The 16,941-nt window shown below is 53.0% G+C and overlaps 1 protein-coding gene across 10 annotated transcripts in view; it reads right to left on the bottom strand.

Annotated features, from left to right (window-relative positions):
* The window catches only part of MICAL2 (microtubule associated monooxygenase, calponin and LIM domain containing 2), a 210,902-nt gene that overhangs the window by 82,683 nt on the left and 111,278 nt on the right, over nt 1-16,941 (bottom strand). For 4 of the 10 annotated variants that reach the window (XM_087855274.1, XM_087855276.1, XM_087855282.1 and 1 more), the window contains exons 16-18: nt 15,074-15,142; nt 11,863-12,012; nt 3,177-3,239 (exon numbers count right to left, since the gene is read on the bottom strand). In XM_087855274.1, coding sequence (XP_087711400.1) covers nt 3,177-3,239; nt 11,863-12,012; nt 15,074-15,142 — 282 coding nt within the window. Of the gene's footprint in view, nt 1-3,176; nt 3,240-7,425; nt 7,552-8,723; nt 8,826-9,023; nt 9,243-10,275; nt 10,399-11,862; nt 12,013-15,073; nt 15,143-16,941 lie in introns of all 10 variants that reach the window. The other 6 variants (XM_087855275.1, XM_087855277.1, XM_087855281.1 and 3 more) reach the window with 3 other exon arrangements.

The raw sequence follows: 16,941 nt of genomic DNA, 5'->3' as shown, positions 1-16,941 counted from the left end.
ACGACAAGACCCAGGGGTCCCCTGCTCCCTTTCTCATTAAGGAAGCCCTCACGCTCACAGCCACTTTGGAACAGGCACTTGGACCACATGCGGGGCTCTTGGGGATTGTGGCAGGCCGTGGGCCTGCTAGGTGGGGGGTCTGACCCCCCGGCTCAGACAGACGGGAGCCCCTCAGACTTTACAAAGATTGCCTCTTCCTGGGAGCCGCAGCGGCCAGGCCAGTTACCCCAGACCCACTTCACCTCCCGAGCTGGCCCCAGCTGGGAGATATCAGGCTTCTGCTTCCAAGCACACTCTCTGCCATTTACAGGATGTCACACGTGCCAAGAAACTTGCTCCTGCTTCTAAGAAAGGTTCAGGTGCACTGGGTCAGGACAATAAGCCATTGTTTGCCTGATGTTCCATCTGCCACTGGGACCCCCCCCACCCCCGCCCCTCAGAAAGGGGCTGAAGAATACCAAGTACTTCTTGGGTTTATATCAAAGCAAAGAGGGGAGGGAAGACAGAGAAGGTCAGATTTACCTCTCGGCCCACACTGCCCTTGTGTGGCTGTCTCCTGTGGCCCAGTGTGTGAACTGGCTCTGAGGCGCTCTCCCAGAAAAACTCCATGGTGATACCATGATACCCACGCGCAATTACCGCCTCCCTTGAGTTAGCAGGGATTGAGCCTATACTTTCCGAAGCCTTAAATACAAGTCCCTAATGGGACCTTATTAACCACTTAGCTAATAAGCATTTCGTGCCGCTGAGCTTTTGTGCAATCCTGACTTAAGGAACAATTACAGAAGCACGCCTAGGGCTGTAAGGTTGCTGGCAGGTGTCACCAGAGCCATGCATGTGCTCACAGACTTGCTTCGTTATTCTGCCAGGACAGGGCCCTGTCCAGGTCACCTGGCCATGTGACCTAGGATGAAGACAAAACCTGGTCTTTCAGTATGGCCCAAAAAGACTCCTTTCTCCCAGCTGCAATCACAGCCCCAGCCCATTGCCACGGCTTTCCTAAGAATAATGAAAGCACCCTTAAGGAGAGCAGCACTGGGTCTCCCACATGCCCTTCCCAACCTGATGGAAACCAATTCAGAGTCACTGGCCAATACCAAGAGGTGGACTGGACTTTCTGCAGAGGTCACAAGGAGATCCGTGATGGAGCACTCATCTCAAGGGGTGAGGGGGGTGTCCCCTGAAGCCCACCCCAAAGACCAGTGTGGAGGCAGACATCGCCCTGAGGATTACGGGTTCTCTTCCGTTTCTTGGCAACAGGAGGCCTTACTGGCTCCAGCAGAGTGAGGACATGACCAGCCAGACGAGTGCTAGCTCTCTTCTCCTCAAACCATCAGTGGTAAACGACCAGGTTTTGCTTAAAACAACACAAAACAAAAAAACTCTAGTCTGTTGTGACCTGGTATTTCTGGACACAATAAACGTGAAGTACTGGAAACAAGACCACACACCTGGTTGTGTGGCAATGTCAGTTTGCTCTCCGAGTGTCTAATGCTCACTCTCACTTGCTGTGCTCATTGGGTCACAGACCAGTGCCTGCCCATGGACCACACTTTTGAGTAGCATTGCTCTAACCAACCAAGCTCTTGGGATCCTAAGACAGAGTCAATTTGTAGAGAAACTTCCAGAAAACTCATCCTGGTATTGACCTCAGAGTGAGATCCAGGGGTTCTCAGCAAGGAGATTAATGCTTTAAAAGGCAGGCCCTATATGTTGCTGCAGGGGACTGGGCAAGAGGGGAGCTTGTAATTGGGAGAGTTTGTTTAGATTTAGCCAAAAATGATCCCGTCCCAGTCACTAGTTTTTAAAGAACTGGTTATTCTGGAGGGCCACGGGGCTGCTTTTGCAAACCTTAATGTATCTTTCAATATTCTTGTAATTTTGAAGACTTGGAGTATTTCCTACTACCCTCTTCGCCCTTTCGAATTCTAATTATTTTTTAGTTAATTAGAACAAGCTGGAATGGCTGGACATGCCTGGTGGGCCATTATCTCACAGTATATTAGATTAATCTCACATACACCATTTTCCTTCTGTGAGCCTCAGCTTCCTCAACTGTAAAATGGGGAGACCCCACCATCCTCGCAGGGCTGCAAAAAATGGTCACCATAGAATCCAGGCCACACCTCACATGGTGTGGGGCTCCCACGAAACACTCTGCAGGGAGTTAATGAGTTCAAAGCACCACCACTGGCATGGCTTTACATTTCCACGTTCTAGAACTCTTTCCCTTTCTTAGATGGCCCTCAGTCTGGGAAACTCTAGGTCACTTGGGTTCCCTCCTCTGCACGAGCAAGAATAATATGGCCTACTCAGAATGAGCACATTGGCTTCTCTTCGATGAGTCAACCCAGATTCAAACATGGTGACATAACTGTCATCCCCAGCACCACCCCAGAGGCTGCAGATGGCTGGATCCCCACAAGCAGGCACTTCTGAGGCAATCCTGGCACTCTGAGCTCAGAGGTGACCACTAGTCCCTGGCTACATGTTGGAACCTTTCTCACCCAGCTCCGAGCTGGCCCAGCTCCCTTCTCGTTTGCACTCCCTGATGTCATGACTGTGTTTTACTCAACTCTGCACTCCTGGCACAGGGCATTTGCTCTGAATGAAGGAGGAAGCAGGTTCCTGGGCCCATCTGTGTCCAAACAATGCTAACTTCCCCCTTGGGCCTGGAACTCAGCTAAGAATACCAGGTGTCTGGCCTGCTATAAGCATCATGGACTCACACAGCTCAGGCAGGATAAGGGTGGAGGTTCTAGGACCTCAAAGCTGAGGGCTCACAGGAAGGGGAGGTTTCGACAGGCAGGGCCAGAGGAGGCCTCCTGGGCCCATTGGGGCCAAAATTCCCCTCTAAGGAGTCCCTGGGGGAGAAACATCATAGGACAGGCTGTGGGTCTGGGTGCCCAGTGATATGCTCAGGGCAAGAACGAGAGAGGGCAAGGATTGAAACCACCTTGTTTGAGGGGGTCCAGAAATGACATCCTCAGAGTTGAGACTCGGGCAGGCCTTTGGGCTGTGACCTCCCCATAGGTGCCCACGTCTGCATCTGTGTCTCCTGGCGCCAGGCACTGTGCTATGGTCATACGTGTGTGGCCCTCAGAGCCTTGCGAGGTGGGTCTCATAATCCCCCTTCGCAGATGGGACAGCTGAGGTTCAGAGAGGCTCTAACTCACCTGAGGCCGCACTGTTCTTAAGTGGCTGGGATGGAAATGGAAATCTGAAGGTGACTTCTTTGCCTTTAGAAAGAGAGGAATCAACATGCATTTCAGATTCATAAATCTCATTTAGATTTCTTCTGGAAAATTCTCTTCCTCTGGAGAAAGAGCACGTTTACTGGACACTTCAGGCAATCTACCTTTGCCAGGTTACTGCATCATTCCTGTCACTCTCAGGGCCAGCTGCTGTCACCTGCAGTCTATAGGTTGGGGGACTGAGGCGCTGGGAGGTCCACCAACTCCTCCAAGGTCACATGGTGAGTCCTCGGTGCTCTGACTCTAAGCCCATGCTCTTCTCCCTAGAGCACCCTGCTTCCCTGACACACACCAGCACGCTGCAAATTAAAATCCCCCAGGCTGGGATGTGCACAGGACACCTCCAAAGGCAGTCCTATCCCAGGAACAAAGAGAAGGACGAGGAGGTTGGGGGCAGCCTTGAGATCTATCCTTGCATCAAATGAAAGGAAGACATTGTGCCCGGCCAAGACTTACATAGGTTTCCTCTAATGTGCAAATCTCTCCCATAAGCCCTGCAAATCCAGTTTTAAAACAAACACCTCCAGGTAGAAAAAGCTCCTTTTGTAATGCACATTGTTCTTCTGATCCAGAAAGACAAACCACAGCACCCCACCCTCCTTGCTCCTCGGCACAAACATTCAGCCACCATCTTGTTCCTGCAAGAGCTCACCAGCCTTGACAAATGGCCAGCAGCCATGCCAGGTGCCAAATCGACAGCGGCTCCCTGCTTGAAACAAGGAGTTAACTGATGGTTGATAGGGGGTCATAACACTACAGGAGGGCTGGTTTGACGGGAGGGACGAGTTGAATGAGTGCTGTAGACATACGATTGGACATGATCCCCAGCTGGCTCTTTGAAAGACAAGACCCTGGTGAAGATCTAGACCCTAAATGAGAGGACCTCAATATGCCCTGTGACCCTTCAGGCCAAACTCCCAGCAGCATCGCTGAATCTTAGAGCAAATGCCCAGCTGAGACGGCCGTCTGAAGGCATAGCCCTGGCCACATCTCTCGGAACGGGTGACCCAAGTCTGCACCCCTGTAACACGTGGTCCTCACCCGGGTTTGGCTAGGTCTGTTCCCACATGGGGTGGGGGTGGGGGGTTTATCCCTGGATCCTCAGAATTGGATTGTAGGGCTCTAGGGCAGGAATAGAGACATGCTGCCTGTCTCAAGTTTGCCAAGGACTAAACATCAGTTTCCAAGTGCATTTTCCTTCCTCTGGCTTCCCTGAATGGAGCTGAGCTTGGGCCCCTGGGCAATGACAGCAGCACATGATCACCTGGAAAGAAGCACTGCTCCAGGCTCTCTCCAAAGGAGAGGCTCCCAGAGCTGCTTTAGGACTGAATGAAGTTTGTCCCCAGGTTGTCACTGACTTTAAGCGACAGCCAGTTCTCTCTGTGGGGGAGGCTGTCGCTCTGCCAGATTCTGCATGCACAAAACCCAGTGCTGAATCAGGGGTAGGGTGGGGTCCAGGAGGGGGAGGGAGATTGGTGGTGGGGGATGGGGAGACTGCAGGGCCACTGGCAATATCCTCTCTGAGGCTGCCTAACACTGGAAACTCACTACTCGTTCCTGTCCACAATGGCTTCACAGTGAGAGCTGGATGGTGCTGTGAACGTTCAGTCCAAACTAAGTCCTTTTTACAAACAGAGAGACTAAGGCACAAAGAGTGACTTGCTCCCTGTCCCAGGGTGGCCCTAAGAGATCTCCACTCACTCCCAGCCTCACTGGGAGAGGCCCAATTACACCATCACCTGATGGCCAAGGCTGGCTAAGGAGATGGGATAAGAAAAACAGGGGGTGGCTGTCCCACCACAACCTAGTAGAAATAAGGAGCAAAGCTGTAGCGGGGAGCAGAGGATCTGGGACTGGCCAGCCCACAGCCCACCCCATTTGCAGCTTTCGGTGCACCTGGGTGTGGCGCTCTCCACGGCTATAGCCTCGGAGCTCGTGTGTCTGACAAGGCCTCCCATTCATGCTCGGCCGCTGTCGTACAGAGAACACTGGGCTGGGGGCAGGAGGCCTCCTTGCCCCTTTATGTTCCTACCTGTGGCTCTCCTCCTGCTCAGTACTCTTTCCTAGGAGGCATGTTCCCCCCACAACCACATTTAACATTGTTTCCCCAGCATGCCAGCTCCCAGCTACCTGCTACAATTTTTCCATAGGAAGTATATCTTGTCTTTTGATGTATTATATAATTTACCTACACATTACGTTATCGTTGATTGTTAATTTCCACCCACTGGGATACAAGCCTCATCAGGGAAGGAACGTAACTCCAGATCACTGATGGACATCCCAAGGGCCTAAGCTCCTGACACTGAGCCGTCTGTGGTTTAATAAATGTTTGTGGAATGGCCAAATGATCACTTGCTGGCTCGCTTAATGCGTGACATTGTTTAAAGGCTGCTTGCGGAGCCCGATGGAGGAGCAGCTGAGGACCTCAGTGGAGCGTGATGGTGATGGAGCAATGCCTCCTGACAAGAAGTGTCTCTGTCAGACCCTGGTGGCCTGCATGAGCCTGGGCAGACTGCCTGATGCCAGCGCCCGGAGCTCGAACGCCTACTGGAAACCAAGTCAGGGAACTTGGGAAGTGTGGAGGCATTTCTTGCCCCAGCTCTGCCCTCAAGCCAGGCCACCCTGAGCATGAAAGAACGGCAGAGGCTAGAGGGGATGCTGACCAGGGCCAGCCAGGGGTCTGGGCAGGAGAGAAGCATGGTGCGGGCCCAGCTGCCCAGCCAGGAGCTCGAGCCGCTGCCTATCTGTGCCCAGGCACCCGGGCCCCTTCTCATCCGGTCAAGGGCACCGTAACAGGAAGCACCCCCCAGGGGAGGTTCCTCTCCCAAGCTGGGCAAAATGGCTTCTCTGGAGCTTTGGTGATGACGATGACAAAAATGCCAGTCCCCACCGAGACAGTTCGCTGCCACATGAGCCAGGAATCACTCTCTTGCTGATGAGAAAATACAGAAGCCCAGACAGGTCAGGTTGCTGGTCTGTGCTTCAGCCTAACGGCACGGAAGCAACCGCGCAGTAACTGTGATGGGCGACACTCAGCCCTGCGCGCCGAGGTAAGCCTGGGGAGCGAGACAGACTGGTGTGCTCGGAGGGGCACAGTTTGCGAGGAAGAGACCAAAACCCACTTCCCGAGCAACAGCTGACGAAGTGGGCTTCACATTCGTTTTCGGGCTCATCCAGTCGGGGGCCAAGCTTCCTGGAGACCAGCCCTCTCCCACCCCAGCCTGGTAGTGTTCTCAGCATACTTGGTAACAGGAGGACAGTGGAAACCATGAAAAGTGCTCCAGAAACCCGATTTAAAAATTGTTCTCGAGTTGCATTTCATGATCTACTTAAAGGTAGCGTCTCCCCTCCTCCCCTCCTCTGAGCCAACCCTGCCCTGCTACCCGAGTCATCCTCCTAGAACACAGAGCAGTGGCTTCAGTGGCTCTAAGAGGGCAGAATGAAACTCCTTAACATGAAGAGTGGACTGACTTCCACCCTCATCCTCCACACTCCCCTAAATACTTTTATTCCCAAAGCAAGTTGCACCAGAATCTTCTTTCTGCTCACACAAGCCCTGTCTGCCTTCCTTTGCACATGCCAGACCTTTCTAGAACCTTTGCCCTTTCCCTTCCATGGAACCTTTGACACTTGGTTCCCATATTGTCTCCTCTGCGAATCCCTTCCAGGCTTCTCCCCGCTGGGTTCCTATAAACTTGCCCTTTATATCTTTCAGAATTAAGGGATAGTATTGAAAAGCAGTAGATTCGCCATGTGAGACCGCCATCTTGTTAGGTCAAAAACAGCCAAAAACTGGCAACCTCCTATGTAAAATGTGTTCATTTCTAAGCTAATGTGCTGTTTGTCCTCCAAAGTGGAGTAAGAGAGCTGTGCCACCGTCCTCCTTGTGTCAGCATCTGGCACATGGCAGCATACCGTGGGTGCCCAATTAATGCTTGCTGGATGAACAGCACGGTTGGACACTTTTTTTGTGTTCGCCTGTTCCACTTTGTTGCTTGCTCCAACACAGAAACCACCGAATCCAGGACTGCTGTAAAGGATCGCATTTTCATCGCAGCCAAAGCAGCCAAAGCAAGCTCCAGATGCTTGTCTATGCAGGTCAAGCAGAGCATGAGAACATCTCAGGACATGCAGGGAGTGGGGGAAGCTAATTGCTCAGGACGACTACCTTTCTGGCAGGAGAAACAGAGTCAACAGTCGATGGAGAGGAAGTAGCAGCTGGATCGGGAGACGGAAGACAGGAGGGAGAAGCCGGAGGGTGAGTGAGAGACAGGCCTTTAGAAAGTAGTTTATTCTGCACAGAACAGAAACAGAGCAAACGGTGATTATGCCTGGGAAGTGCACAGTGATGCGCGCCTCCACCGTGCAGCCCCATGCCTATGCATTCAGGGAGGGGGAAAGAAATCCAGGGCTGTGTCTCAGGACGGAAGAGAAGCCTCTGTCTTGGGAGCCCAGCAGGGCTGTCTGGCTCCCAGATATACGCGCTCTGTGACAACCGTCCCAGCTCTGTCATCCCAGCAAAGCAGCCGGCGCAGACCCGTCCTGCTCCCGCGGACGTGTGCCGCAGAGCTCTCGCTCTGGAGCTTGCTGTGAAGGAGCTGCGAACTTAGGAAAGGAGAAGCCCGGGCCACTGCGGGCCAGATGGCCACAGCAGGCGCCTCTATGGCCCCCTGGGACCCAGAAAGGACCTGGATGCAAAACTTCCTTCCCAGGACGACCCTGCCCATTAGCAGAGGACACAGGTCAGGAGGAGACTGAGTGAAAGCAGCAGAGGAGTTCTGCTCTAGAGACCAGGCTTGCTGGAAGCAAGGGAGCCCCGTACACACACACACATGGACTGTGGCACCTCACCAACGCCTCCCTCTCCTTGCCACGCACTGCCTCTTCTTTTTAGCCAGTTTCTAGGTCATTACCTGGCCTGGAGAGGGCTGTGCTTGCCATTCTAAGGCAAAGGCATTCTGCTTGGCTGATGCTACATTTTGGAAAAGCAGAGCAGAGGTTACAGCCTGTGGTTGGCTCATCACTCAGGATTTCCCTGCTCAGGGCCGCGGAGAGACCTCCATAGTGCCTCGAAACATCATGCTTTCACTTTAAGCCACTGTGATGTGACGCCTGCAACTGACCAGCTTTCCTTCTTTGTGTTGCCTCTTAGGAAGCTCAGCCCCTACTCAGGCCTGTCTAGGATCTAACAGCATAGGTTTCTGCCCGTCACGTTTTCCTTTGACCTGAGCCTACGTTACCACCCTGGTCTCCCTTTGTCATGACTGATCCAGTATTTCTGCGTCTGCTCATCTGAGTCTCTTTTAGATGCCAGCCTAAGTTCCTTAGTGGCTTGAAAAGTCCATAGCCCCTCTGGCCAGAAAAGGAGGAGGGAGGAGGAAATGAAGCTCCGGAGACGGACTTGTGCCCACTCGGCTAGATGGGCAACATCTGGGTTCCTGGGGGCTCTGAAAGCCCCGTGTTTACCTGCGGGAAATCCCCGTGTCCAAACATGGAGGCAAGGTGAGCCGCCTTCTCCTTAATGTTCTTTTTGTGAAATTCCCTGTTGGCCAAATTCTGAGCCCTCTTCTGCAGGCAAGGAGAGAGAGGGGAAAGAGAGAGAGATAGTGACAGACGATGGTGGTTGCCTCCAGGAGAGCGGCGGGATGGGTCAGGAGACAGGGGGTGAACAGAACAAGAAGGAACCCACCCGGGGCAGAGGACGCAGAGGAGGGAAGGAAGGCACCCCAACATGGGCAGAGGCAGGGCCACGAGCGGGGCTTTCACCTGGAGAATCTTGTCCTCCACTTGCTGCAGCCGCCGCAGCACCCCGGAAAGGGCCAGGGCTCCCTGGCAGGCAGGAGGCAGGCCGGCAGGGGCTTCGGGCCCACCCAGCTGCAGGTCAGACTTGGCTCTGGCTCTCCAGGGCCTGCTCGGGCACCCGCCGCCAGCAGACACTTGCTTTAGTTCTCGGAGCACGTGCCCCGTCACAACCACCGAGGGGAACTGGGAGAAAAGGAAAGTCAAGCTTCCTTCCCGACTGTGCCCCATTCATACACCCCCCTGCCGTGAGCCCTCCCCCAGGAGGACCTGGGACAAAGGGCATAGCAGGGGTCACTGTGAGTCAGAGGCCCTGCTAACTTCAGAAATGTCCACCACCTGCCATCCTCATTAACGATTCACGGTCTCGGGCCTCACCCCAGACCCACTGGGTCAAAACCTGTATAAGCCCAGTCTCGGTCCTAGCTGCACACAGAAGTCACCTAGGGCACTTAGAAAAAGTCACCCAAGTTTGGGCCCAGCCCCCGGAGAGTCTGGTTTAACTGGTCTGGGGGTGGGTACCAGATGGTGGTATTTTTTTAAAAAGCTCTCTAGATGATTCTTCTACGCACCCAGGCCTAACGTCACTGGCATATACCCTCACTGACCTCGCGCAGCCTCCACGCACGGAAGCAACACCAACCTCCTGCTGCTGGCTAGACGTTTCTGAACACCGTGCTCAAGAACAGTGATTCTGCTCAACACCAAACCCGGAGATGCGGCTGGGAGAGGCCACGGCCGCCAGCTGCCTCCCTGGCCCAGGCCGGTCCTCATGTGTTCGGGCACCCGGAGGAGGCCTTCACCACACCCCGGCCTTACCCCTTCAGTGGTGTGCAGCAACTGGCCCCCTGAGCTCATTTCACCATCCCTGCCACTTGTCCATCTATTTAGAAGTCCCTTATCCAAGTGGCCTGCAAACAACGCTAAGTGTCCCGGGCGTCCCCCAAATACCCCATGGGGTGCAGCCTGTTCCCCCAAGCAAGTAAAGCATCACGAGCACAGCAGTTGGGCAGATGACACTCTGGACTGGCACGTATTTCAAGAGGCTGCAGACCTGGTTATTCCTACCTATAAGGGTGGTCACCTCGAGTTCTGTCTGCCTTCCCAGAGAAGCTACAGTCAGCCCTACCTGGGGCACACAGACAGCACTGAGCCCACCCCTCTGGATCAAAGTCCCCTCTGACTTCACCAAGACGGGGTCCACTGGAAGGAGCCCTACCTGCCTTTTCAGAGGAGGTGATGGGCTGGGTGTGGGCTCCTCCGGCCTGGGGCAGCGAGAGTTAACAGGTGGGTCAGAGGAAGGGCGCAGGACAGGCTTACCTATCCCTGAGACACGGCATTCCTGGGAGGAGGACGGTGAGTCCGAAAAAGCAGCCACAGGAAACATGAAGGAAAAGGTGAGTGAGACACTTGGAGGGAGGAGAGGAAGGGAGGCGGGCAGAGAGAGTTTGCAAGTGCAGAGAGAGCAGTGGGCTGAGCTCCCGCGAGCCAGGCCCAGCAGGGAACTTGAACCCTGGTTCTCTGTCCGTGTGAACAGCAAGTCCTGGAGTCCCCCTCCCTTGGACAACGTGTAAATCCCAGGGAGGCCTTGCTTTTGGCTCAGACCTGGGGCACCAGGCCTGCGCTGCCAGAGCCTATGCCAAGCCCAGGTGGCCAGCCCTGAAGTCCTCCTGGAAATGGCAAAGTCTCCTGCACATGACATGACAGGGATGCTACATTCCTTCTGGTGGAAGAGACCCCCCAAATGACACTTGGGGACCTCTAGGGGCCAAGCCTCCAGAAGGGGCAATTGAGAAAAAAGTCACAAGTCTCATGGAAATGGCCCCCTTCTAACAAAACTTGGCTTCCTGGGGAAGGCCAGTTTGTCCAGGAGGGGCAGGCCCCACCATCAGGACCGGGCACATTACTTATGACTGCCAGAGACGCTAACGAACCAAGGGTCTGTCCTCCTCCTGAGAGGAGCCCAATTCTGTTAGATGACAGGCGTTCTCCAAAAAAGAACCAAACCCCTTGTCCCAAGCTTTTGTACTTTGACAGTGGCATTCCAAAGGAATCCAGGGGAGCAGAAGGAACCACGCAGCAGACCGTGGAGTCAGAGTCTGACAGCAATCTAGTGCGCAGCCTGCCCCACGGTACTCTGCCTCCCTCAGCCTCCCAGCCGCCCTGACCGGACACCACGGCCCTCCCGACCTGACCCGGGAGAACACGGAGGAGAGGACATCAGAGAACACGTGGGAGGTTGGTTCCCATTGAGCTGAGAGCTGTGACTCAGTTTCCCCTGGGGAACACAGGTCTTCTCACGCTGGACTCAGACTCCCAGGCAGCCAGCATCTCTAAAGCTGACGCTGCACCATCTCTAAGATGGCTGCAAATCAAGTCATGGTTACAAGGCAAAACCAAATTCTGCATTTCTTCTCCAGGGCAGAACAGGCATCAGCAACTGCGGTCCGCGGGCCGAAGCTAGCCTGCTGCCTGTGTCTGTACACTAAGTTTTGTTGGCACGCAGCCACGCAACTAGCTGGGGTACTATCCATGGTCGCCTTCACGCTACAACGGCAGAGGGGAGTAGTTGCCAGAGAGACAGGGGGCTCCCGAAGCCTCATATCTTTGCTATGGCCTAAATGTGCTATCTGGTCCTTCTTGGAAAAGTCGGCTGACTCCCGATCTGGAAGGAGCCCCCGTCTCACCTGAGCCAGGCCTGGCTGGCATACCTGAAATCCACCACTAGCCTGCACGTTTCTGCTGGCTTCTCAGCAGGTGCTGGTCACCAGGAAGGCAGGTCCAGTGGGCACCTGACGGGACTCACCTGCCTCGGGAGCGAGGGGTTCCGAGAGCTCTCTTCGAACTTGGCCAGCAGCTGGCTTGCCATGGACTTGACTTTGTTCTGGCCTCCCCCTTCTCTCCCGTTGCCACCCTCTGGACTGGAGCGCAGGCCGCGGCTGGGATAGGCTGAAGGCTGCAAAGGCCAAATGAGCACATTGGTTATTGGATCCCAGAACCCAGATATCAGGAAGGGGCCCGGGGACTCGGGACACTGGAGCATTTTCCTGAAGAAGAACGCCAGCGTCTGAGGAAGTGTGGCAGGACCAGAAGGTGAGGCCCATTGAGACGATGCTCACGTCTTCCCAAAGGACAGGCATGCCCACTTGGGAGCCAGATGGGGCTTGAAAACAGCCTCTTTCACCTCCCAGCCCAGCGACCTTGGCAATTTACTTCATTTCTCTGAAGTTTCCTCATCTGTAAAATGGGGGCATAACCCACTTCATCTGGTTGTTGCAAAAGTCAAATATAATAATGAAGTGATCAGCAAAACAGTTTTCCAAACACACCATGTATCTGCCAGAGGTGAAGAGTCGGGGGTGAAGGAAGCAAGAGGGGGTGTGTCAGGCAAGACACAGGCTTTGGGCTTCTTTCTCCTCTCTCCTTGCGCCCCACTCCCAACTTCAACGCCCTGTTCTGTGGTCACTATCTTTAAAAAAAAAACCCTTTTAATCTGGAAATAATTTTAGTGCTCGCTTCGGCAGCACATATACTAAAATCTGGAAATAATTTTAGATTTACAGAAAAGTTACACAGATAGCACACAGAGTTCCTGCATACCCTTCACCCAGATGCCCCCAACGTTAGCATCTGCAATAATCGTGGTACTGTTACCAAAACTAAGCAATGAACACTGGCACGATTCTATGAACTAAGCTAGAGACCTGATTCGGACTACTCCAGCTTCCCACCAATGTCCTTTGGGTTCCAGGACACGAGCCCAGGTCCCACATGGCATTTAGCCACGTCTTTTCAATCTCCCTCCTCCGTAAGAGTTTCTCCATCTTTCTTTGCCTTTCACGACCTTTGACAATTTGGTTAGCTATTTTGTACTGAGTCATGGTCAGTTTTCTCATGGTCAGACTAGGGCTATGGGTTTTGGAGAAGATGCCTCAAAGTTTCAGAAGTGCTTGGGTCCATGATCTCAACGTGTCTGTTGGCTGGTGAGGTGCTGGCTGTGGTCACCAGGCTGTGCTGTTTCATAAAATGGAGTTCTGTGCGAGCCTTCTTTAGCTCATCTGCTAAAAAACAGAACTTGGAAGATTACCGGCATTCGCTGGTTCAACGTCTGCTCTCCTTATCAAAGGACCTGCCCTCATATGCCTCAGCAGCAAACGCCACCATCCTATTGGGCGGGCAGTCTGCTTTCCCAAGGAGGCAGTGCGTCTCCCTCACAGGAACAGATGTTCTCGGGACAACAAAGATATATTCACTTAGAAAAGTCATGGGCGCTCCTGCGTGGTTCAGTCATTACGCGGCTGCCTTCGGCTCAGGTCATGATCTCAGAGTTCTCGGATCGAGCCCCGCATCGCATCGGGCTCCCCCACTCAGCAGGAAGCCTGCTTCTCCCTCTCTCACTCCCCCTGCTTGTGTTCCCTCTCTCGCTGCCTCTGTGTCAAATAAATAAGTAAAATCTTAAAACAAAACAAACAAAACAGAAAGAAAAGTCATGGGAAGAGGATTTCCTTTTTTGAAGATTCCCTAAGACGAGCAGCGCCGGGGAACCTTGTATGCACAGCCACTCTCTAGTACTGGACAAACAGACCAAAGAGGCACTCCCCACGTCAAAGTGGGGAATGCAACTCTGCATATCGATATAGGCTTGAGTGGAAAGGGGTGGGTTTACTGGAGTGGTCACTGTTTGCACAAGGCCAAAGTCCGCCAGGGCAGTGGGTCACCCAGACCAGAGCTTCTCAGATAGGAATCACTGCGGGGCTCTTTCAAATGCAGATTCAGATTCGTCCCTCAGGGCGCACCCTGACACTGCATCTCGAACCGACTGCTAGGTGATGCTGATGCTGCTGGGTCCTGGCCCACACTCGGAGTAGCAAGAATGTGGAAAGAATTATTGCTCAGGGAAACCTGACTTCAGTAAAACAGCTGGCTCGGGTCAGCCTAGAAACATCTCAGAAGGGGCAGGTGCAACCGATTTCTTCCCACGCTCGGACTCCTGTGCTGCCAGCAACAGAGAGAGCACAGACACTCCCTCAAAGAAGCCACGGATGAAAGGCAGGAGCAGGTTTCCACCTAGACGTCATGCATCACAGGGAAACTTCCAGGGAGGACGCACAGGCAAATCACAGGCACTTACAGTGAGAGCCAACACCCCATAACCGGGAAAGCCTGTTCCCCACCCTGTTCATCAGCTTTTGCTTCCTCCTCTCAGCTATCTCCCTATTCACTGGCTTCTTGCTCACACTAGCACCAAGACATGGAGAAGCGACTGCTCTTGAAGGGATCGAAGAAGTTCTAGAAAAGGTTTGGACAAAGGTGATTTGAACTCATTGGATAAAATGTGTTTGTGCACATTTTAAGACGTGAACTGAACTCCGTTCAGGGTTTTGTTATCAGAGCGCCCCTTTGCCCCTTCCAGAAAATGGGGTAAGCAACAGGCAGCTTCCTCACACCCCTAGGTTGGGCCTTATAGCTCTATTTGTTACAAAGGTCACTTTTTTGAGAACCTGTGTCTGGAGAGAGATTCGTGCCTCGTTTTGACAAAGTAGTCTGTAATTTTCTGCTTTCACCAGAAGGTGGCACTTGTGGGCACCGGGACATTTGCCTTAAAGGCAAGTGCAGAAAACAAAAGGTAGAAACTGGCTAGGGGACAAGAGGGACTGCCGGTACCTGGTTACTACTTCCTGCTAATAGTGATGCTGTATTGATTAGCACAGGTGCCAGACAGCATGCTCGGCACATTATAGTTGCCCTCTTATTTAATTTTCAAAAATCCTGCAAAAAGTTGCCTGCATTTCAAACGTATCATCTGCCTTTCACAGACGTGAGCCACAGTCTGGGAGGCTCCGTTTCTCCAGGTGACACAGCTAGGAAGCAGCAGAGGAAGGACCAGAGCTGATGGTCTCTCCATCAAGCCACACTTGGAACCGAGTGGCTCACGAGAGAGGAAAGGAGGAAGGCCAACACTGTGGCTGCTGGCCGTCAGGCAATCAGCCTGTTTAATGGACGCCGTGTGCACGAACCTCATCCAGGTTGTTGAAGACTTTCCGCCTCCGTTTGTTCATGTCGCTGTCTTCAGTCTGGGTGTCCACCTGCAGCGGCCAAGAAAGCATGGTGAGCTCAGGGCCAGCGAGGTCTGCGTTTCCACCAGCCGCCCTGAAGCCATAGGGCGGGCCCTGCGCCAGCCCTGGGGATGCCACCCTGCCCGCAAACAGCTGCCAGGCCAGGAGACAGACGGACACGGTTCACCCTGTACTGTGACAAATGGGATCACAGAGTTCTGTTCAGAGGAGGGAGCCTTACTGACCCTGGCGGGGGGGCGGGGGGTGTTCTGTCACAGGAGGTGAAATCACATCCCCAAAGATCATTCTGCAACATCCCAAAGCACAAAGAATCCCCGTGACACGGGCAGGGCGGGGACTCTCTCTGTGGTCGATGTGACCCTGGGCTCCGAGCAGTCACAGCCAGGCCTGCTGCTGCCACTCGGCACGTTGCCATAAGGAGACCCCTTCCTGCAAGGAGCTGCCACTGCTCACTTCACAGGTGGGGATTCTCGGGGCTCAGAGCAGCTGTCCAGGGATTTGATGGCAAATTACATCTGCCATTTGGTCACCGTTGGAAATGCCAGTAAACCGTATTTTATCAACTTCAAGGGAGCATCAGATATGGTCTAAAAACTATGGTGATCATACAGCTCTGTGTGCCCAGGCGCGTTCTGATTCATTGTCTCCCCAGCAGAATTATTTATAGTGCTCCCTTCCATTCTCCAAAGTATCCTGGTTAGACAACAAATACACGGATGTCCTACCAATAAGCCCTTCCAGCCTACTTTCTGCTCCCTGAATCTGAACACTGAAATCTGGAGAGCCCCACTCTACACAAGCCCACTGCAGTGACCCAGCAAGGGTCACCAAAGGGCACACGCAATGTCAGTCTTGTCTCCCGCAGGGGATGGGCAGAGCTGCACAGAAGGAGTGAGGCTGTGGGGAGGCACTTGGCGCCTCCTCTGCGCCCTGCCAGGTGGGTCTATCCTGCCACTGGAGTTACACCTGTCTACCTACCCATGTCCAGTATTTCCGCCATGAGCACTTTGCTGCAGATAGCTTTGCTTCAAGCACTTTTGCCACAAGCACTTTTACCATGCAATTCATTGGATATAAAGCAATTTTGCTGTAACACATACAAAGATAATGGGCTAACAGTTTGGTTTCATCAGCTGACTGACAGCTTGGTTTCATTTCTCCCCTGGCACAGTACTCCTGTTTTTATATTATATAAACCTTAGCCCTCATGATGGTCTATACAGTGGTGCAGAGTTTTGAACCCACATTTCCCATAGAACTTTGGGATGTCTATTGACGGACACGTGACAATATCCAAGTGCAAACAACACGCGGAAGGTGTTCACAAGGCAATATAAAGCTCAGTCACAAATACGCATCCTCATATTTGGTCTCCCATACAAGTACTAACCAGGGGCGACCCTGCTTAGCTTCTGAGATCAGACGAGATCAGGCGCATTCAGGGTGGTATGGCCGTAGACAGCATCCTCATATTTGGAAATGGATACCTCCTTTATTTATTTATTTATTTATTTATTTATTTATTTATTTATTTATTAAGAGAGAGAGTAGGAGCAGAAGGAGAGGAAGAGAGAATCTTAAGCAGGCTCCACACCCAGCACGGAGCCCAAAGCAGGACTCAATCTCAAGACCCTGAGATCATGATCTGAGCTGAAATCAAGAATCAGATGCTTAACCGACTGAGCCACCCAGGCGCCCCTGGATACCTCTCTTAATGAAGGAAGAAAGTTGAGTGAAAAAAGAAAATGTGTAATGTCAAACATGGAGAAGAATCAGTAAGCAAAAAATGTGTAATAGTATGAACCAAA

Source organism: Ursus americanus, chromosome 24, assembly GCF_024610735.1.
Source record: "Ursus americanus isolate L20-20 chromosome 24, mUrsAme1.1.p, whole genome shotgun sequence".
Classification (NCBI taxonomy): domain Eukaryota; kingdom Metazoa; phylum Chordata; class Mammalia; order Carnivora; family Ursidae; genus Ursus; species Ursus americanus.
Note: the sequence above shows the minus strand (reverse complement) of the source record. Positions and strands in the feature narration are given on the sequence as shown.